This window comes from Somniosus microcephalus, chromosome 4 (assembly GCF_052327205.1).
Source record: "Somniosus microcephalus isolate GS21.2 chromosome 4, FLI_Smic_1.0, whole genome shotgun sequence".
NCBI lineage: Eukaryota > Metazoa > Chordata > Chondrichthyes > Squaliformes > Somniosidae > Somniosus > Somniosus microcephalus.
The window spans coordinates 301183626-301206643 of record NC_140990.1 but is presented as its reverse complement, the minus strand read 5'-3'; the positions used below and the strand labels follow the sequence as shown (position 1 = coordinate 301206643).

The 23018-nt window shown below is 40.3% G+C and overlaps 1 protein-coding gene across 2 annotated transcripts in view; it reads left to right on the top strand.

Annotated features, from left to right (window-relative positions):
* Positions 1–22789, top strand: part of zeb2b (zinc finger E-box binding homeobox 2b) — a 124424-nt gene extending 101635 nt beyond the window's left edge. The window contains exons 4-11 of one of the 2 annotated variants that reach the window (XR_015078209.1): positions 1800–1871; positions 4653–4841; positions 12160–12374; positions 15275–15383; positions 15878–17877; positions 19469–19649; positions 20377–20660; positions 20754–20840. Coding sequence is in view for 1 of the 2 variants with exons in the window: in XM_085986658.1 (XP_085842784.1) it covers positions 1800–1871; positions 4653–4841; positions 12160–12374; positions 15275–15383; positions 15878–17877; positions 19469–19649; positions 20754–21328 (3341 nt within the window). In the remaining variant the exon portion in view is untranslated. Of the gene's footprint in view, positions 1–1799; positions 1872–4652; positions 4842–12159; positions 12375–15274; positions 15384–15877; positions 17878–19468; positions 19650–20376; positions 20661–20753 lie in introns of both variants that reach the window. The other variant, XM_085986658.1, reaches the window with a different exon arrangement.
* Positions 22790–23018: the final 229 nt, after the last annotated feature.

The following is a 23018-nucleotide window of genomic DNA, read 5'->3' as shown; positions in this document are numbered from 1 at the left end:
CATGCCGACAACACAGATGCTAGCTTATTTACAATTCTACCCGCAACACAGATGCTGTCCTTGATTAAATTATTTTACCTGAGCTATTTACAACTCTTCCTGTCCCTCCACTGCCCCCCCCCCCACCGCGCCCACACACACACACACAGCCACCCACCCAGCCAACTCTTGCTTCAACTTTGACCAATTGTTGCCAGACTCTCAAGACGTTTTCATTCCTGCGACACTCAATAAGATGTTTTGCCCTAGCACTAGCTCAGGTTGCACTCTCTTTCAGATCCGCTGCCTCTCTTTTCTCTCTCTCTCTCCTGTGTTACGATACTTCGTTAGCAGGAAATAGGTTCTCAGTTGAAGAGCATAGCTGACCTGCTCGAGTTCTTACTGTTCCTTCCGGTTACAGCACAATAAAAGTTTTGTGTTTTGAATTGTCCTTGACATTCTTTTATCCCACAATGGGTGGACACAGTGTGCTGGAAAACATGACATCATTATCACTGACAGACGCTCAAATAAATCACCTGCGTGTCTGCTCCTTTTGCTTGTTCAACCCTTCTTGTCCAGAACTAAGTACTTCTTCTATGAAATTTCTTCCATGCGTGATAGACAATAACACATTGTGATTGTTTTAAAGTGCACTAGGTTCATTGCTTTCTCCTATTTGTTAAAAAAAAGGAACAATATCCATTTTAGGACAATGCTGTTTGAAAATCACAGCAACAAAGCATGGCCATTGAAACAAATACATATATATATAAAACAACATTGCTCTCTCGGCAGTAGTCTGTGTGGTGAGAGTACTTTAAAATTTACTAAGCAATGCTAAACGATTAGGCTTTCTGATAGCTGCCATCTATGCCTGTCATGTTATTTATTACAGCACATTGATTATTTTGAACTTGATGATGGGGTATGCAAAAGAGAAGAGTGTGTTTGTGTGCTGTTTTTCTTTCAAACCTGCCCTCTGGGGACCGACCAAAGGGATACTGCCTCTTTTACACAGACTGAGTTTTCTGTTTTGAGTCTGATTTGTTTACAAGGCCATGATTGTAGCGGTTTTAACTAAAGGTGCCACACAGTCTATGCGATTGCAACAACAAAACTGAGCTCAAGAAAGAGATCTGTAAACATTGTTCCTATTTATGAATGTTGGGGCAGCAAACAGATAGTGCAGGACATTACAACTTCTCTCACCCTTTACCTAAAAATGACACTGAGGAAGTAAGTGAAGCAGAAATCTTGAGCATTACCGGTATTATGCAAAAATACTGTGTCTTTTTTTTTCCTCAGCTGGTTCAAGTGCCCTCAGATGGAAAACTTATGATGCTCATGACTCACATGAGTCACATGAGATGAGAAATAGTGCAGCACAATAGTTATATCTCTAATGGTCGCTTCTCAGAATTACCTTTAATTCAGTGTGTCTTTGTGAGAATAGTTTAACATTGCTGGGTTTGATTGTTTACTGAAGCTGACAGTCTTTTTTTTTGCTTATTTCTCTCTTACCTTCTAATGCTTGGCACTTTTCAATCCTCAGTTTCTTCTGTGAGTACCTCTGTTTTTCACTGCTAGCTGTAATGTTGAAGGTAAATAAGTACTAGTCTGGCCCGGGTGATTGGATTCATTGAAAAGGCCAGAACAAAGACGTTGTAGACAAGAGTTTAGAGCAATCTTTCCTGTGTTTACTTTAAAAGAATACCTCACTTTACCAGGGTTTGCTGTGCCTGGCAGTGTGCAGGTTACAACACCACAATTAAAGCTCATAAATACTCAGTCTCTTCTCATGTCACTTTTCTCTACAGAAGAAATGAAGGAAGAGTATGACACTATGGGGCCTGAAGCCACACTTCAGCCTAGTAGAGGTAACAGTACAGGTGAGTACAACGTCAGCTGTGACTCATGCCTTCTGCACAAGTATGAGGTTTTATTATAAAAGCCCCACCGTGAAGTAAAATTCACTTGTTTCTAAGCTTGGCTGGATGAAACTCTACGATGATTGAAGCTGTGGGTTCACTTCCATTGGATTCACAATGGCCTAAAGTTTCGGTCTTCCTGTGCCTTCCAACCAGCTTTCTCCCTCCCCTCCCCACCCCTGACCGAGCAAGTGGGTTCAGTTCCTTGTGTGTGGCTTGAAAGCCACAGATGTAGTAATGTTTGTGTGTCTAAAGTCTCTACCGTCTAAATGGGCTTATTCTTTAAGTAAACACTAGTAAATTAAACAGCGGACAGTTAAGGAGCTGGGTCCCTTTAATTCTGATCTAAGCTGTCCAAAGCTATCCCGGGTGAATCCAACAACTGATTGTAAGTGGGGGGCTGACCTCACTCCTGCAGCCATGTGTTCACGGGCATTCCGAGAATTTTTCCCACCTGATAAAGAGCTTTCGTCAAAGCCATAGCGCAGCACTATTGAAAGCTTACAGTCTTTATGCAGGTGGCTGCAGATGGGCTCCTTTCTCTCGGTTAGTAGGTTGAACACTTTTTTTCAGTTCATCAAGGTGTTTTCCAGAATGCAAATCAAAGTTGCAACACTGAACCACAGAGGCATACGTTTCGGTCTAAATTTAACTTCAGATGGGAACTTTACCAGTAACTGGTTGCACTATGACATATTTTGCTAATCTCGTGAAAACTGGTCACAGGTTTTGAAATAAACAGAAGCAACCAGCTAAGCTGTTTCTGATTCTGCAAGTGCATCAAAAAACCAAAGAAAGATTTAAATACATATTTTAGGTCTCTTTCCACCCCCAACCCCCATTTAGCAGGTGTGTTTCTGCATTTCCTCATATCTTCAAAGAACGGGTTGCCACTCCACCTTACAAGGGAGGTTCAGTTGCAACATGTTGCCTACAGAAAAACTTGTATTTTTGAATTTCCGTGACTGTTATTCTTTAACAGGACAAACTGCATAGTTCTAATGATCATTCTAAAATTATAAATATGGAAAAAAAATGGTTAAATATGAGACAGTTCCTTTTGTTCAATGCTTGTTTAAAATTCATGTAGGAAATGCATTTCACAAATATCCCTTTTATGACTTCATCCCCTAAGACTGACAAATGGTTATCAGTTTTATTTTTATAATTCTCTGCAGGACTGTGTATTTGTGGCTAGTCATCCATTCTTTATCGGGCACAGTGCCACCATTTCAACAATCCTTTTAAGCCTGCTGGTAGCTTTGGGTGTGCAGTCCTTTGGTACGAATGTGTAAGGAAGGGTGATTAGATTTAGAGCTGGCATTCCATTTTCCACCATGGATAAGTATACTTGGGTAGGAACAAATAAAAGTGTTCTATCTCCTCGGTCTTGGGTAGGTCATGACTCAAGGACTCTCAGTATTTATGTTTAGTGGCCATGATGGCCTTGGAAAAGAAGTGGCAATAGTGCAGCAGTCTCTCAGTGCTGCACTGAAGTGTCAACCTAGATCATGGGGTGGAAATTGGTATGCATTGCACCCATTTTTCAGGCGAAAAACAGGCGCAAAGTATTCCAATCTAGCAGTGGGATGACTGCGCCCAATCTGCGCAGGCTTTGTGCCCGCTGCTAAATTCATCGGGACCATTTTTGATGCTGCCTAAAAAAGGCTGCTCGAATATGTTAATTAGTGGCCTGTTGAAGGACCCCTCTACAAAATGTGTTACCGATGGCCTGCTGCGCTCAGGATGCTTCAGTGGCCTCTGTGGCTGCCAACTGAAGGTAAATTACAAATAAAAACAGCCTTTCTGTGAAACCAGGAGGGGCAAGAGTGACTCTACAGCAGTCCTCACAATCGGACCCCCTACCCCTGTTGCCTGCTCCAAAACCAGCCACCCGCCCCCCCACCTCCATCCCACCCCACCCCAACCACAGAACTTATCTGAGGGTCGCTGCCAGGAATTTTTCTCCCTAATATGTACAGGAGTGGCAGGCAATCTATTTGCTAATGCTGGTCACTAAGAGAAGTATAGGAAGAGCATGGGGTAACTCTGTGGGAAAGCACCATAGTTTCAACTTGGCACTTCTCCTTGCTGGATCAGGAATTCACCATGAGGGAATCTTGTGCTTCATGTCCTAACACACTATGAGACAGTATGTTAAGGAACCAGTGTAATTTGTCAATACACTGCCTAACTTTATCTTTGACACCAAATGATTGCAGTTACTGGAGTGGAGGGAAAGCCCTCTTTCTGGGAGCATAAAGGCTCTAGGTAGTCAGAATGTTACTGAAGTCTCTTGTTGTAAATGTTGTTTTTTTCTTTAAATAGCACCTAGGTTTCCAGTGTAAGTTTGAAATGTCTGTAACAAAAAAAATTCAAGGAAAAACCCTGAAAGATAACAAGGCTGAGGAAAACAGAAGTAAAACTTGGCATGCCAGCAAGTCAGGCAGTTTAGGCTTGTAATCAGCATGTACCAATAAGGGTCTGTCATTTCCTGGCTAATGAAGGCTGTGGTTTTATTTGCTTTGTTTGTGATTATTTCAGCTATCTCCACCTAACAGTTAGAGTTCCCACAAGAGCTAAACAGTATGGGGAAGCAAAAATTCCAAGTAAAATTGCAGTCCTTCAAAGCTGTGCATTGTGACTCGAGAGATGCCAAGTCACTCTGGCTTGTAGAGAAAATTGGACTATGGGTAACTGACATTCTTCTCCCTCCCTCTTTTTCTCAATATATTATTTTAGGAAAGACTGTAGATTGCACGTCAGATCTTGAGGAGTATTTTGCCAAACGGAAGCTCGAAGAAGGAGACAGCCATGCGGTTAGCATTGCGGAATACTTGCAGCGGAGTGACACAGCCATCATCTATCCAGAAGCGCCTGAAGAACTGTCCCGGCATGGAACACCAGAGGCCAATGGGCAAGAGGACAATGGTGAGCCTCTCCAACATTAGCCATTACACTGATATTTTCAGCTGCCACATCATAAATTCATTGCATGCCTCAGCGTTTACCTTCAAACTATAGGGAGGTTTCTAACAGCTGTCAGAGGCCAAGTATCAGATATAGCATCGTACACTTTGCCATAGGCTGTCCGATATGCCATTTTAAGCAATCCATTTTTCATAGTGTTATGTTTTGTGCCACACAGTTACTTTACAAATGCTACTTTAGCATTTGTTTAAACAGTGAATTGTCACTGCTTGGATCACACGCATAGTGCAGCCGGTATAGGAATACTTTATTACTGTTTACTTTATACAGTTGACTCCACTTACGTATGTACCCATTTAAAGGAGTTGTTTTAAAGGTGTTATCCTGTATAACTGTTCATTTGATTATTATATAAAAAAAATGACTTACACTTCTTCCCTTGGAGGGCTTCAGAATTTTTCACATACAGCCAGTGCCATTTTATACTGAAAAATGAGCCCCCCCCTGCCCTGTTCACAGCTCTCAATGACTAAATACACCACCCAGGGTAGTAATGAGCAATAAGGGTTGTAGATCTGGTTCCTGATACACGCTGAGTTAGACAATCTGAGCTGAGGCAGCATTTAGGGCACTACAATTGGGCTCATTGCCCCAGGGCTAGGAAGGGGGAAAACAGTCAGGGTCCCCGTTCCTGGTTGTTATCAAATGATCCCTACTGGAAAATACAGGGATGTGGATGGATGTTGCATAAGAACGGGATCTGATTTGTCAGTGATGTCCCCCCACCCTGAAGCCTAAGTGTGTTTTTGTGGAATGCATGTTATACACTAAAAAAACAATGAAAACAGACCTTGAAGTGATTTCTGCATACAACATTCATCACATAATACATAGGAAAATGGACATATTATACGTCCACATATTATAATGATGTATTGTTTGCTGGTAGGCGAGAACAATTGATTTTTTTGGGATGTGTTGCTACATGCAGGGAACTGATGGAATTTATAACTGTCAACAGGCAAGTACTAGCCCCCGATGTATCTGTTCCTGTACCATTTGCTAACTGGAGAATGGGGCACAGCTGCAGGAGAAGAGAGGCCAGGACACTGAATTAATTGAGGAAACAATTGGAGGCTGTAATGAGAAGATGGTAGGGTTGGTATTCGGGTAGGTTGAGATCAAATGAGCTGATCTCAACCTTCGAGAATACTAACCATCACACCTTGTGACTTTGTTTGATCTTATGAGTTGGCTAGGGCAAGGACACTCAATTGGGGCTCCCCGGGCTTAGTCAGTTCAAAACAGGCAAGACTGACTGAGAAGCCCATCATCAGTTGGGACACTGAGCCATGAAAACTCAAGCCGACAATGAGACAGCCGGGGCGCTGGTACTGATCTGAGTTTCCGACATTACAACAGTGACTGCACTTCAAAAAATACTTCATTGGCTGTAAAGCGCTTTGGGACACCCGGTGGTTGTGAAAGGCGCTATATAAATCCAAGTCTTCCTTTGAGTGTCCCTGGTTTAGAGAAGGGAAGGAAAATTGGCCGGGGTCACTACTACTCGCTACACACAAAGCCCTCCTGAAAGTGCAGGTGTGCACGTTAGGCAAGGACCCTCAGGGTCAGCCTCAGTTATGATGGCCTCATATTGATTAGCATGCTGACACTTATTGTTGAGAAGCACATGTGAAGAATGCCTACTTATGCCAACACAAAAGAAAGAACTATACCCCAGCATGAGTCACCACCCTTCAAATATGAGGGGTAAAGTAGAGAACATTAGAAACAAAATAGTGGAAAAATACAAAGTCAAGCAGGCCACTTCTTGCATCTTTTTCAAAGGGTAGACGATTATTATTGTTTTTAGCTAGGGTATTAGTAAAAAGTACTTTATTATTGATTTTACTAAGAATTAGACAGGATAGCTGCTTTGCGAGCCAAATTCCTTACACAGACATTTACAGCTTTGCAATTCATGCACACAGCGCCCACTTAATCAGTAGATTAATTGTCCCTCCACCCATTCTCACCTTTGCAAATGTGAGTTAGTTAATTGTTTGTCAGAATGGGTTTCTTTAAAACCATTTAATGTATTATCTAGACTACTCATTAACAAAAATATCACATGGCAGTTAGGAAGAACTAAACAGTATGAATACTGGAATGCACGGTACCAATACTAGAATGTAAAATACATATTTAAAATAAATAAATATTTGGGTGCTATAGTATATGTCCTTTTGTTTGTAGAAATGAATACTTTTTAGAAAAATGGATTTATATTAAAGAGGAGAGCTGTGTTATTTGGAATGGTCCAGAATTTTAATCTCAGAGCAATTTTTGAGTATAACAGGCATCCCTTTGCACTACAAAGAATGTAGACATGTAGGGGCTCATTTTCATTTGGTGTGCACATTGGGCGGGCGGTGGGTGAAGTGACTGCACTGCCCACCCGATGGCACCAGTGAGAGGCCTGAATCATTTTCATGCTTGGGCCTCATTACAATACTTTTGGATAGTTACCAGTGCTCAATGAGCACTGACAAACAGTTCACCGATCGGGAATGGGGTGGGGGGGGTGCAGTAATGGAAACCTGGCCACAAAGCTGGGGTTGGGTGGATGGAAGGAAGGCACAGAGGGACTGGTAGCGATTGGGAAGATATTTCTCAGGCTAGGAGAAGCATTCATGCTCCTCTTAGCAACCCCCAGAAAAATCAACACCACAGTGGTTTTGTTCCCTGCTTTCAGAGGGGCCTGCAACAGTCGCTTGAAGGCCTGCTGGTTTGGCCACTCGCCGTTCAGATCCACTGGACGAAACGCACAGAGTGCATGCTCCACCCAAAATTGAACTGGGGCCTTACAGAGAGTGTAGGAGCCCTCTTGGCATATTTCAGTAGGCACCCACCTATTTTGGGCGGGCGAGGGGTGGGGCGGAGGACGGCATGCGCATCTGTTTCTCGGCCTGCTCGAAAATCACGTCAGGTCGGATGTCGACGACAATGGGGTGGTAAGTAGTGCACCACCATTTTGGCCTGCTACTGCCCCATTCACACTCAAAAATGGGGGCGTTGCATGTTGGAAAAAAGTTATCGGGATGGGGGTGGGGATGCATTTTTGCAGCTCCTTTTTAATTGAATTGTTCATTATACAGTTATACAGGGCTGTTCTAGGCTCACTGTATATTGTGGGTGTGACCAAAAGAAGCCATATTACAAGAACAATATTGCTACCCTTAAAACATCCACTTACCCTGGTACATTGAAGCGTTGCCTCTATTAGCTGGTCATTTCTGCTGTTCTCCAGTGGCAACAGTTGTTGTTTCATGAGGATGATAACATTTCTGAAAAGTTATTCCCACCATGCTAAAGCGTATATTTAATATATTTTCTTAAATGCACGGAGGTCATAGTACAAAACACGGATATATAAACATTTCTAGAAACAACAAGAAACTGGTTTGATAAGTTGTGAAACAGTAGCTTTTTTTTAATGCTCGTACACATTCAGTTGGCAACAGGTAGGCAAAAGACTTGACCCCCTAGTGGGTGAGCATAACAAGCAGCAATGTTGTAAGTATGATGATCACAAGATTATAGAATGTCCTGGAGAAATACATTAGTGTTATGTTACATTCCAAGCCTGAAATACAAGCCTGCTGTTGAAGTTGCTCATTTCCCCCCCAAAAGTCTTAGGATACACTGCTGCTAAAGCTTCCGCTGGCTGTATGGTCAAATTTGCTGATGGGTCAGTACCTTCTCTGACTTTTCAGATGAGCTAGCAAAAGGATTTGTGCTTGAAGAAATCAAAATGAAAATCTATTTCTTTTAAAAAGCTGCACCAGCTCAGACAATACATTTAGATAATGAGGACCTGGGTTTCCATCTGAGCAGTCAGTAATGGGATCAATCTGCTTACAGTCCACATGGTCTGTTTTCTACCACTCATGGTAGCTGCCAGATTAGACTATTCAAATTACCGCCCTGTGGTGTTTAGAATCAAAGCATTCCCATTGCAGACAGAAAGCAACTGTGACCAAGTAACTAAATGGAGGTCAGTTTGCAAATTTCTTACATAAGAACATAAGAAATAGGAGCAGGAGTAGGCCATACGGCCCCTCGCGCCTGCTCCGCCATTCAATAAGATCATGGCTGATCATCGACCTCAACTCCACTTTCTCGCCCGATCTCCATATCCCTTGATTCCCCTAGAGTCCAAAAATCTATCTATCTCAGCCTTGAATATACTCAAAAGACTCAGCATGCACAGCCCTCTGGGGCAGAGAATTCCAAAGATTCACAACCCTCTGAGTGAAGAAATTCCTCCTCATCTCGGTCTTAAATGGCCTACTCCTTATCCTGAGACTATGCCCCCTAGTTACCTTCCGATCCCCTCACTCACAGTCCCCTGAAGAACACCCTTCCCATCGCCATCCTCCCTTTTCTCTCCAAGGAAACATCCCAGATCTGTGCCTGCCTTACCTGCAGCACTCTGACTGAATCCCTCCTATTAAGTTTTCTCCCCCTCCACAGCACCAAAATGGCCCTAGCCAAAGTCACAAATAACTTGCTGGCTATGACCCTGGTGCACTATCCCTCCTCATCCTCTTTGACCTCTCTGCAGCTTTTGACTCAGTTGATCTCATATAATCTTCCTTCAATACCTCTCCACCATTGTCCAGCTCTGTGGAACTGCCTATGCTTGGCTTCAGGTTTACCTATCCAATTGTAGCCAGAACATCTTTAGTAATGGCTGATCATCCTACTCCTGCACCATTACCTCTGGAGTCTCGCAAGGATCCAGTAGGTCTCCTCCTCTTCCTCATTTACATGCTGCTCCTTGGCAACATCAACCATGGACATAAGGTCAGGTTCTCTATGAACTCCAATAATATCCAGCTTTATTTCCCCCATCAGCTCTCTCGACCCCTCCACTGTTTCTGTGTTGTCAGCTTGCTTGTTTGACATCCAGCATTGGATGAACTGTTAACTCCCTGCAGGTAAATTTTGGGAAGACCAAAGCCACCATCTTTGTACCCAATACAAACTCTGTACCTGGCAATCAATTCCATCCCCCTCCCTCGCAACCGTGACATCATGTTTGACCTTCCATCCTCCACCATCCACAAACTTCAGATCATCCAAAATGTTGCTGACCATATTCTATCCTGCCCCAAGCCCCACTTGCCCATCACCCCTCTCCTGGTTCCCAGTCCCCCATTGCGTCATATTTAAAATACTTATCCTTGTCTTTAAATCCCTCCATAATCTCATCCCTCCCTATTTCTCTAAACTCTCCCCGCTCTCCCCTTATACTCCCCTCGGACTCTGGCTTCTTGTGCATTGCCCCCTACCCTTTCTCCACTATTGGTGGCTGTGCCTTCAGATGCCTAGGTTCCATTGTCTGGAATTCCATCCTTAAATGCCTCCACCTGTCCATCACCCTCTCCTCCTATAAGATCCTCCTTGAAGCCTACTTCTTTGACCATGTTTTTGGTCACCTCTCCTAATGCCTCCCTTTATAGCTTGACAACTCTTTTCCTTATGCTTCTGTGAAGGTGCTTGAGACACTTTTCTACATTAAAGGGGCTATATCATTGCATGTTACTTTCATTATTGTTTGTTTGGCTGGTGTCTTGCTGGGGAAACTGGTCACTTAATTTTTTTAAAATTCTGGATTGGCAATGATGAAGTAATTGGTTTTATCTCAGCTTGCCCTTCAAGATTGGTAAATCAGAAGAAGGATTGGCTTTTCCCATATTCTTCCCTTTTGTTGGTAACTAACCACTTTAACAGTAGTGGTTAAATCATTTTACCTGACAAAAATTACATCTTATACCCTCTATTGTGAGAGGAATATCTGTATCAAAAATTTGAATGGGCTGGACTAACTCTAAAACATGCTTTATAATTCCTGCCCTCTGAAGATCACATTCAGTTTGGGTTAGAACAACACCATAAAAGTACACCTCATTGATACCCAGAGAAGCAGCCAGAGTGCAGCTGTGAACATTTTAAAAGCATTATTGGCCCAAGGTATAAATGGGCCAGTTTCAACCAGCAGATGGTGAAAAAAAAAAGCATGATTGATTTTCGTGAGACAACATGGTTGTCACCCGTTTGCCTGCCTCTTGCCATGGTCCTAGCTTGTTGTTTGACATCTTAAATGCTCCTACTTTAAACATACCCCAAGCTTTAAACATGGCACCAGCTTTCATTTTTTAAGTGAGGCCCTTGTAGAGAAATGAAACCTATACTTCAGACTTGGGAGCAATAAACACAAAGGTGTTAAGATTTGCTTTGCCTGACCATTAACTGATAGTTAAAAAAGAACTTGAACAGCCTAACCTTCCAAGCCGCAATATCCCATTTTTTAACATAGCCCAACACTGCCATTTATTATATGGGCTCTGTATTACTCACATTTTTAAACAGTAATCATATTTCTCTTTACATCTGTGCTACTATTGCTGTTTTAATATATGCACGCACACACAATGGATTCCACATTGTCACACTATTCCTGGGTTTCAATGGATCCCAGTTTGATCTTTTAATGCTGTTTCCTTCTTACTCGATTTCCGCCTGCTGCCACTTTTTTCTTCACACAAAATATTCACGGCTGTACACACTTTCTTATTATTTTCATGTCACCCCAGTCAGAGCCAAATGCTCCCTCTAAAGTGTACGGTGCAATCAAAATCCTCGCAAATTCCTGTAGTGTTGACTGCAAGAGGTGACTGATTCTTTTTTAATACTGATTTTATTGCAAAATGGCTTTCTCTTGAATATTTCTCGGAGGGAAACCTCAACATGCCATTATTCTCTGTACATTTCTATGATGTGAATAAACTGTTCAAAGATAGTCATGCCTCCATAGCAACATTAAAAAAAAAAGTGATTGGATTTTGGTTTCTTTGATTATGGTATGTGAAGTGGATATTTAAAAATGCTATACTGTTAGTTCACAGATTATTGTCCTTTTGCATATATACATTTTGAAAATTTACTGATGTAGTGGAGCGTTCTTGTAAATGTGTTAGAAGTTTAAGCGGAATTATTGAGAAAAAATGTATTTTAAAAAAAAGTAGATCAAATTCTTGTCTGAAGTTCCAGACACAGTATGAAGTGACATGTATAAGCTTGGCCTGGGTGTGTATGGGGAATCGAAGTGTGCAGAGGCCACTGTAATGATGGCACTTGAAGCAGCAGATTGCAGCGATTCCTGTCATACCATCCGGGCAGTCATCCCATTAACTGCCATTGATTGCTGACCTCTTGGCCTGTGCTCTCCCTTTCCCCTCCCTGGCTGCAGACCTGCCACCTGGAACTCCAGATGCTTTTGCCCAACTGCTGACCTGTCCATACTGCGACCGGGGCTACAAGCGCTTGACATCACTGAAGGAGCACATTAAATATCGACATGAAAAGAACGAAGACAACTTTGCCTGCCCTCTGTGCAACTACACATTTGCCTACCGCACCCAGCTTGAACGACATATGGCCACGCACAAGCCAGGGAGAGATCAGGTGGGGCTCATGGATGGGTATGGGTAACCCTTAGAGGATAAATATCATTTTAATTGCCATTGGCTATTAATTTTTTATGGCATTTTGAAGATGCAAATCTTTAATGGTAATAGCTCTAATTTAGGTTTAAATGGTTTTTTGATGGTCTCTTCCAGGATGATTTAATATCATGTACTCACGATTGAATGAGCATTTTAATATCCAATTTAGAAACATTATCAGCACTTGAACTCTGCTTAAGTTTAGCTAAGTTTGGGGTTTTACCTTCGTTTTCAAAATCTCATTAAAATGGTGTGTCATCTCGGCAATACCGTTGTGCTCGTACCCTTTAATCAAATTAGATGATTCAAGCCTGTGTGGCCTATGGACTAGCTAATATTAGTAGTTCAAAGTGACAGTTTTTTTGTAATAATGCTGCCACCTCTGCTGATCATTTGCTTTCTCTGCCTGCCATACTTCTTTTTCGTTTTAATAATTACATCCAACTCCCTCCCGCCGTGGGTTCGGTTGAGTTCCATTAAACAAATACCCGAATATTTCCATTTAAAACTATTTTTTGATTGTGTAAGGTTATCGTTTTTATTGAATTGTTCTCCTCGCCAAATCCCGCCCGCCCCCCCCTCCCAAATCCTTTCAGAAAGAGACTTGTCAATGTATTTGTTGTTGTAATGCTAACTTATTCTGTATAATCAGTTGTGCGTCGTAGCTGGTGGAAAGAGGTAAGTTGCACAAAACTGTTCCCCCTGTTCTTTGGCACAGACGTGCAAACCCTCTCTGTGGAACACTTGCTTGGATTAAATATTACTAAACCATTTGTGTTATGCAGTGTAACTTCCTCTGCCTCCTCCTGGGAGATATGAAATACCATATATCGTAAATAGTAGTGTAAAATTGTACTTATTCCATTGTTATCATTTTAAGAGAATGATTTCATTCAAATATTTACCTTTGCATATGACAGCTTCGTTACTTTGGAAGATGAGATAATTATCCATGGCATTGCAGAAAAAATTCCATTGGAAACTTAAAGCAGTAATACATTGTGGTTTGTTTTGTTTTCTTATGACAGGCACATTTCATTTGCGTTTTATATAAAACACTTTCTGTCAGTGTAATTTTATTTTAAATAATGTTTCCCTTTCACCTTTTGATGCAGGGTCTGTACCATTAAAAATTGATTTAAAAATGTTTCCAAAAATTACAGGATGTGCCTTATTAAAAACACCAGGTTCATTTTTATCTCAGCATTGTTAGAAAGGATAACTGTAATATTTTGAACCTGACTCCTACTCTCCTTTAAAGGTTCAAATATTACAGTTGCCCTTTGTCGGGAAAATAATCCGGGCCTACAGAATAATGATGTTCTCAATTTTACTGATGGCACTTTAACATGATAAAATTGGATCCAGCAAGCAGCACTCAAACCGACACACGCAAGCTCCATGGGCCACTTTCCCTTATTTTCTTTTATTATTTCAACCACTGCAGTAAACCTACGGTGGAGACCCATGATTCCCAATGCTAAAAGTGAGGGAAGCTGCATTTTCTTTTTTGGTTTAACTGGGGGCTCAATGGCAGCTCGCAGAATTCAGCATAGTGTGAGTTGTCGATGCTGTCAAGCCACTGGAGGTTGTTGGATCAGCTATATTAAAGAGTGCCACTGATGTTGGGAGTACAATGCAGCTGTAGTTGACAGCACTCCATCAATGTAAAGCCACTTTAATATTCCGTGAAGGCCTCATAAAAATTATTTTTTGTTTTGCATCGGTATAATGGAACGTAAGCCCTATCATTATTTTATCTAAAGATATAAGAATGCTGAAATAAATCCCCATTCTTAAAAGTGACTACCTATGTATTCTTGTCACAGAGTCACACTATTTTGGGTTATTTTGCCCAGTATGTGCCTTGTGTTGTTTCTTTTTCTGTTGTCATTGTTTTTAAATTTTATTTATTTGTGTTTAGCTTCAGCATTGAAAAAAAAATGCCCATAATTTGACCATGGTACTCCCACTTAGTAATTACAAATGATTGTATCATATTAACAGAGGCGCAACTAAAGTTTGCATCAGTCCTCTAAGGACTGAGGGGAGACAAAGCAGCTGTTGCTGTTTGTTTATGCAGCTCAGCAACATATGAGCACCAGTCCCTCATTGGCGCTCTGCAGGCCAGGGTTTGCTTGATCTTTGAAGGTTGCTGCTGTTTGAACAAACCTCCCTGTGTCCTGTCCAACACCATCTGTCTCACCAGGAATGTGGGAAGAGTCAGCACACCCTAGCAGTTGTCACACTGTTCAGCACTGTTCCCTTGCAAAGCTTTTGTATCTTTGCTACTTTAGAACGCTGACCTCCTACCTTGAGTATCCGCTGCCATCGATTTAATTTCTTGCCAGTTAATATTCATATTGTGCTTTCTGCCAGATGTTTAAGAAAGGTCAGATCTGTTGAGATTTTAACTTTTTTTTCACACAACATAACAAAGCATTGAATATTAATTAATATTAACTATTAAGCTGCCACTGTTAAGACACTTTCATCTGCATTTAATCAACAAGGTCTGAACAAAAACAAAATACATTTCCACTTCTGACTTCTGCATTCTCCATATGACACTTGACTTGAATATGTCAAGTAATAGGAGTTGTTTATGGTGGTTATACCTGTTGTGGCAGTGATTTTCTTTTGGAAAATTCTTTGTTGTGTGCGATGTGAGACCTGAAGGGCTTAACAGTTCTTTCAAAAACCATTATATGAAAGGCAAACAGATTCAGAAGCTTGCTGGTATCTAGAATGTCTGTATGTAAATGGGGTCCATTTGGCATGTCTGTTTTGTTAGCTGTGACTGTTCACAAATCTCTCCAAGCTGTGCGTAAGGCTCATTTCAGTATCTTCCCTCTGCAGCACCACATGCTGACCCATGGTGCTGGTAATCGCAAGTTCAAATGCACAGAGTGCGGCAAGGCCTTTAAGTACAAACACCATCTAAAGGAACACCTGCGAATTCATAGTGGTAAGCACGGCATTTCTTAGTCTGCTAGATAATAATAGTTATATTTTGAATGATGAGAGTAAGTTGTACAAAAAGGCTCTCGGTGTGGAGTTTCACCTGCCAGAAGTGTGTATTGGAACTTCAGGAGCGGAGGTCAGTGGGCCCTGCAGGATATCTGTCCATTAAAATTATTGTCCAGAATGTCCTTCGGGGACAGTCGACCTCCTCTCCTGAATTCTTGATATGTGCTCCAAGTGAATGGAGTTCCACAGCAAGGGCACAAATTTGTTAAATTACCCCTATGATTTTTATGACATTTGGTGTGAAGTAGCAACTTTAAAACATATATAAAATATAATGACCCATCAAATGTCATTATTTTTATACAGTTAATGTATATTTCTTGCTTATTGTCAAGTATATTTAACTCATGACATTTTTTGAAATCCATAATTTTGATGTGGTTATCAACTACTGTATAAGTTTAAATTTAATTGTTTGAAACATTTTTTCAGGTGAAAAGCCATACGAGTGTCCAAACTGCAAGAAGCGCTTTTCTCATTCCGGTTCCTACAGCTCTCACATCAGTAGCAAGAAGTGCATTGGCCTGATTTCAGTCAATGGCAGGATGCGAACCAACCTAAAACCGGGCTCCTCTCCTACTTCAGCTTCTTCCTCTCCTACCAATTCAGCAATTACACAACTGAGGCACAAACTGGAGAATGGCAAGCCTCTTGGTATTCCTGAGCAGCCAGGACTACTTAAAATCAAGACAGAGCCACTAGATTTCAATGACTACAAGGCCATGATGGCTTCCCATGGGTTTGGTACTTTCCCAAATGGCGGAGTAGGAGCTAGCAGCCCACTGTCAATCAACACTTCAGTTCTAAGTCCAATGCAGCACTTAGGAGTAGGGATGGAAGCACCAATACTAAGCTTTGCAAATGTAGCAAGCAGTAACTTAAGTGAAGTCCAAAAGGTCCTCAAAATTGTTGACAATACAGTATGTAGGCAAAAAATGGACTGCAAATCTGAAGAGATTTCAAGACTTAAAGGTTATCATGTGAAAGAGCCAGCCTCTCAAGCTTCCTTGGCTGAGGAACAAGGAGTTACCTCCCCTGTTATGCCATCTGTTGGTCTTCCAGTTGTCAGCCATAACGGTGCCACTAAAAGTATTATCGACTACACACTAGAGAAGGTGAATGAAGCCAAAGCCTGTCTCCAGAGTTTGAACACGGACTCACAAAGGCAAGTGAGCAATTTGAAAAAGGACAGGTTACGTAACATGAGCTGTTCTGCATTAGATCTCGGTATGGAGGAAAAGGCATTTGACAACAATAACACATCTCCTTACTCCTGCCAGTTTTGCAGGGAGGCTTTCCCTGGTCCCATTCCCTTACATCAGCATGAACGCTACATGTGCAAGATGAATGAAGAAATCAAGGCTGTGCTTCAACCGAGTGAAGTTGTAATTACCAATAAACCAGGAATGCTGGGCGAAAGGCAAGCTTATATGTTGTCCTCCCTTCTTTCGGAAAAAGGTATCCCCAGCCCCATAAATGCTTATAAGGACCACATGTCTGTATTAAAAGCTTATTATGCCATGAATATGGAGCCAAATTCTGAAGAACTACTGAAAATTTCCATTGCTGTTGGCCTCCCTCAGGATTTTGTAAAAGAATGGTTTGAGCAAAGGAAGGTCTATCAGTTCTCCAGTTCCAGGTCACCGCCACTGGAACGGACCAGTGCAGAGTTGGCACTGGCTGCCGCCGACACTTTCATAAGTAAAGACTATCTGTCAGCTAAGCTTCCAATAGCAGCATTAAAGCCGATGGACTCCATAACATCACCATCAATAGCAGAACTGCATAACAGTGTTACTAATTGTGATGCACCTCTCAGGCTTAGTAAATCTTCTCAGTTTATCAGTATTAAACCAATTGGTGATAAGATGGACCACTCAAGGAGCAATACTCCCTCCCCTTTGAATCTTTCCTCTACTTCCTCTAAGAACTCCCACAGTAGCTCATACACTCCAAACAGCTTCTCTTCCGAAGAGCCTCAGGCTGAGCCTCTGGACTTGTCTTTGCCAAAACAAAAGAATGAACATAAAAGCGTTGTCACAGGAAAAATAAGAAATAAAACCAATAGTATTATTGTTGACCATAACAGTATTTCCTATCTATCAGAGAACCCAGATGAGCCCTTGAACTTGACTTTCCTGAAGAAGGAATTGCCTAATACGAACAACACCCTAGAGAAAAGCACTAAACCAGTATTCAGTATAAATCCATTTAGTGCCAAACCTTTGTACTCAACTCTTCCACCACAAACTGCATTTCCCCCAGCCGCTTTCATGCCCTCGGCCCAGTCTAGTATTCCAGGTCTGCGACCGTACCCAGGGCTAGATCAAATGGGCTTCCTTCCGCACATGGCCTACACATATGCAACAGGTGCAGCTACTTTTGCAGAATTGCAACAGAGGAGAAAGTACCAGCGGAAGCAGACGTTCCAGGTAACAGCAGCTGACTCATTCGGTCACATTTTTGAAACCTTTGCAAAAAGGAGCATCCAAATGGGCGCAATAGATGTTGTGATGGATTGATATACAGTACTAACGTATTGCAGGACCACAAACTTAGAATGGTTATATTGCTATTTTCTTCAGTCATGGTGAGAGTAAGATCAATTAATCGATAGTATTTTATCAACATAAGAATGACTTAGAAGAGCATAATTGTGTATATTCACCTTGATAATGTTCATTTATAGCACAATATGGTAGAGTAATATTTGAAAAAATATCAAAAACGATCATTTTTGAAAAACAATTGCTACACTCTGAAAGAAAATCCAATCACAATATCCTTTATTTTCACCCTTATTGAAACCAAAGCCACAAGTCTAGTGCTGGAATGGGTGCTAGCATTACCAACTGAACCTTGTTCGTATTTAGCCAGAACATATGTTATTTATGTATAAAACAGTGGGTTATGCTATGTGGCCAATTAATAGTTTAGGTATTAAACGCAATTTGAAAAGGGTACGGTTGTGTGAAACATATTGATAAACCTATCTTTATTGTCTATGTACTAATACAAGAATGATTCTAAAAATAAAATGTTTAATTTAATCTGAACACACCCAGCCCCCAGCACTGAATAATAAATACAAAAACTGAGAACATTTGATATTTTCTTCTTTCAACATCAGTGCTGACTGAAGCTAATGAGTGTTTTAATGCTTTTAATGTGAGAACCAGGTAATATATGACACTGTATAAAAGTTACAGTGATATGTATAAAGGTGTATGTAAACGGAATGTAACAGTACCTAATTCATATTTACCCCCTTTTCTTTCCATTTTGACAGTACAGCTGTCCTATTTAACAAATGTATTGAGACCAGCCAGTTAATTTTAACTTATTCAGGTATTAATTAATATATCTCTCCTGGCAAAATGTAATAGCACTAATAAAGTGGGAAGGTGTGTGTGCATTTTTACACTTTAGGATTACTTTTAGCACGTCCCTTCATCTCATGCCAAAATGAATGTTGTCATGCTGTAATGCACATCTTCATGTCCGTTATTGTTGAACTAAATCCTGTTTTCACATACAAGGAGTCATTTTCATAGTAATTACAGACCTTTCTCACCAGCCTCTTTGCATTAAGAATAAATCATAACCATATAGGACAAATATATTTAATATAGCTGCTGCAAGTGTGTAATCAGTACTGATAATTTAAAAGAATGTCACAAGGCAGTTACTCACAAGGCTACTTACACAGTAAACCTTATCAGTAACTAATAGTTTTTTTTTTGCAGTTTCCAGTTAAAGAATTCTGCATTGAGACAAATTTATTTGACAAAACCAGTAAACACACACACACATACACACAACTCACCTTGTGCATTTAATACATGTATAAATCTCTTTCATTTGACTCTCGGGTTTAATGCCTTTTCAGAGTTGAGCCTTGTAAATTAAATGTTTTATATATGGTATTGCATTTGCCTATTGTGGAATCACAAGAGACAGCGAAAGGTATTTATTTGTGTTGGAGGTCAGTGGGTTTTCTAATAAAAATGTATGTTATCTTAGGGGGAATTGCTTGATGGAACCACAGATTACATGTCAGGCTTGGATGACATGACAGATTCAGATTCCTGTCTGTCCCGAAAGAAGATCAAGAAGACAGAAAGTGGCATGTATGCATGTGACTTGTGTGACAAAACATTCCAGAAAAGCAGTTCCCTTCTGCGACATAAATATGAGCACACAGGTATGTTCATTTTTTAAAGAATTTTGCTCCACTTCAGTACCTGTTAGATTTGATTCTCATGTCTTCAATCTAAAAAATAAATAAAAGTGATCACTTTTTATTCCCTGTGATGGTTCAACAATGTTTTTATTTTACAAAGAGAGATTTTATTAAGGCAATTTAACATGATACAGTGTTAAGGATATAAGCTGTGGAATCATCTATTCATGGGGTTGGGATGAGAAGTATGACATTACATTTTTAAGGGTGGGGGACTTTACGATGTAACACTTGCACTGTAATTGGCACCATCACTGTACTGTTTCTTTCCCGTCCAAATCCTTCATCCAGTTTTCAATTTTAATATATTTTAAACTTATTTTCCTTCCCCCCCCCTCATTTTCTTCTTTTTTATATACACACACATTCATCCTGTTTCATCAACCCCTTCCCAATCTGCTCTCCATTTTGTCCTGTGGTATTAGACTGACAGGGATTTGCTGTCATGTCTATTTTTGAATTATGCTTCAAGTATTGCAGCTATGGAAGGTGTTGAATGCATTCCAGTACTATTTGTGGTGTGGAATTAGCCAGATGTTTGCTTGGCCAAGGCTCCAAGTTCCAAACTCTGGTCACACGTTGGCTGAAATGCCAAAGTAGATACTCTCAATTACATAGGTTAAAAATGAAGCGCGTATCATAACTTGATGTTGTTATAAATATATCTCATTCTTTTCTGTCATTACAGCTGCTATCGGAAAAAAAAAATCGTTACTTTCCCACTTTTGACAGGAATCCTCCCATTTAGTAACTTGAGAATCTTCATAGTGATTTTTGCTAAAACATTTAAATATGTTACTTTATTAAATCATAAATTATCTTTTCAAAAGTACAGACAGTCTGTACTCAAAACATTGTTTAGCTTCAGGGCAGAGAAATGATCTGTAGTACCTTTGACAGTTATGATTGACAGTAATTCTGAACACTTGAAGATTTCTGACACTTTGACATGTGCTTGGAGATGCACCAAAGGTATCTAAATTATTAGAAGGTTGTTAAATCATATTAGAACATTTTAGCATTATATCTTAATCTGTTTTCTTGCTTGTGTTTTTTTCATTATAGGAAAGCGCCCACATCAATGTCAAATTTGTAAGAAAGCATTTAAACATAAGCACCATCTTATTGAACATTCACGACTGCACTCTGGTGAGAAACCGTATCAGTGTGACAAGTGCGGCAAACGCTTCTCACACTCAGGGTCCTACTCGCAGCACATGAACCACAGATATTCCTATTGCAAACGGGAGGCAGAGGAAAGGGAAGCAGCTGAACGAGAGGCCCGCCAGAAGGGCCACTTAGAACCTGCAGAGCTACTGATGAATCGGCCCTACTTACAGAGCATTACTCCTCAGGGCTACTCGGACTCTGAGGAGCGAGAAAGCATGTCAAGAGAGGTAGAGAGTGAACGAGAGCAGGAAAAGGAAGGCGAAGAGGATGAAGAGAAACTAATAAGGCAAGAAGGGGAAGAGGAATTTGACGAAGAGGAAGAAGAGAGTGAAAATAAAAGCATGGATACGGATCAGGATACAATAAGAGACGAAGAGGAGAATGGTGACCACTCAATGGACGATAGCTCAGTTGATGAGAAAACGGAAACCAAATCAGAACATGAAGACAATGTGGAAGACGGCATATAATAACTACTGCATTTTAGCTTCCTACTTCTTCCAGTAGTATTGTTACTTGCTTGAAACACTGCTGTGTTAAGCTGTACATGCACGTGCCTGATGCTTCCTGGAAGCCTGAGTGTTGGACAGATGGGGCAGTCTGTCAGATGCAAAAAAAAGGAAAAAAAAAGAAAAAAAAAGAGACAGTGTTAGGAGGAATTAGTCAAGTTTGGGTTGTGAAGAGTTGCATTATGCAAAAAAAAATGTTCAGTGTTAGGGCCTAAAAAAATGTGTGGTTCCAGCAGCCTAAATTACCCTTCTGTTAATAGTTTTTTTTTAGCACAAAATAGTGGAGTATATTGCATTACATGCCACTTGTATTACTACACAAAATTCTAAAAAGAAATGCATTGTCTATGTTTCTACCTATGTATATTATCACACAACAGTAACTTGAAAATGTAATGCCTGTGCTTCTACCCATACCTGTATAAGTAAACAACAGTATTTTAGTGAATTGTTTGTAGTTTGGCCCAGTCATTAGGCCCGTTTCTGCAACCACACAATGTTTTAGGTTCCCAAGAATTTTTTGAAGGATCATGAAATGATGCATGTGTGATTTTTTAGACATTGAAGTCTTAAAGTGGCCCAGCTATGAAGGAATAGAAAGAGTGAGAGTAAGAGAGAGAGAGATAGAGAGAGAGAGAGAGAGAGAGAGGCAAATGATGGAGAAAGCCTTTTGAAAGGTGGTTTTAAAAAGCCTTATATGCAAACCTTTAATCTGTGTGTTCTGCAAGTGCCATCCTTGTATAGTGCTAAAAAAGGTAACTAAAGTTACCTTGCACCAGCTTCAGTGTTAAACAGCTCACCCTGTTCTTTGAAGCACCCATGTCAGTATTAGATTCTAGGCAGCAGTTCCTTAGTTTACATATGTTTGTGCAATTTTCTGTACTTTTTTTGTTCATTAACTTGTCAGTATTACACCAAACTTTGCAACAATTTGCATTCATTTTATTTTAGGTCAAATAACATTTATTTATGTTGCTCATTTTATATTTCCTAATTTTATTTATTTCATACTGTAGTGTACAGTATTATAGTTCTTCAATATATAGATATATTTTAGTAAAGGAACAGGAGGTTGATCATTTGGGCAAATTTTACGTAATGAGAAGAGCATTTATTGTGTTTTCAAACATTAATTGTGAGATACGAATTTTCAATTTATTATTTTATTTTGTTTTCCAATTACTGGATTCCAAATTTGAGAACTTTTGATACGATCTTGTGAAAACACTGTATTTTCAACTGAAAATTCCACTTTCTTCATCTGTTTTTTAGCTAAAAAAAAAGAGGGACTGTTAAAATACAATGTATGATACCATGACAGAAATCTTTCCTGAATTGTCTTTGTAAAAGTATTATTAAATTTTCAATTTGTAATTTCTCTTGGAAATGACCATGCTCGAATAAAATGTAGCCAAACTAGGACCTGTACGTGCAGCTTAAGGTTCTATGGACATCACTGCAGCAAACTGATGTGCATAATAATGTATAGTGTTTCCTTCCTAACTGTAGGATTGTCTTCAAACCATGAAGAATTACAGTTTCATCCACAGCATTGTTAACAAAAAAATATTTATTAACTTAAATTTATATTGTCGTCCTATTTATTTCACTCAATGTCCACTTTTATATTTCTCTCACCATCTCAAAATAA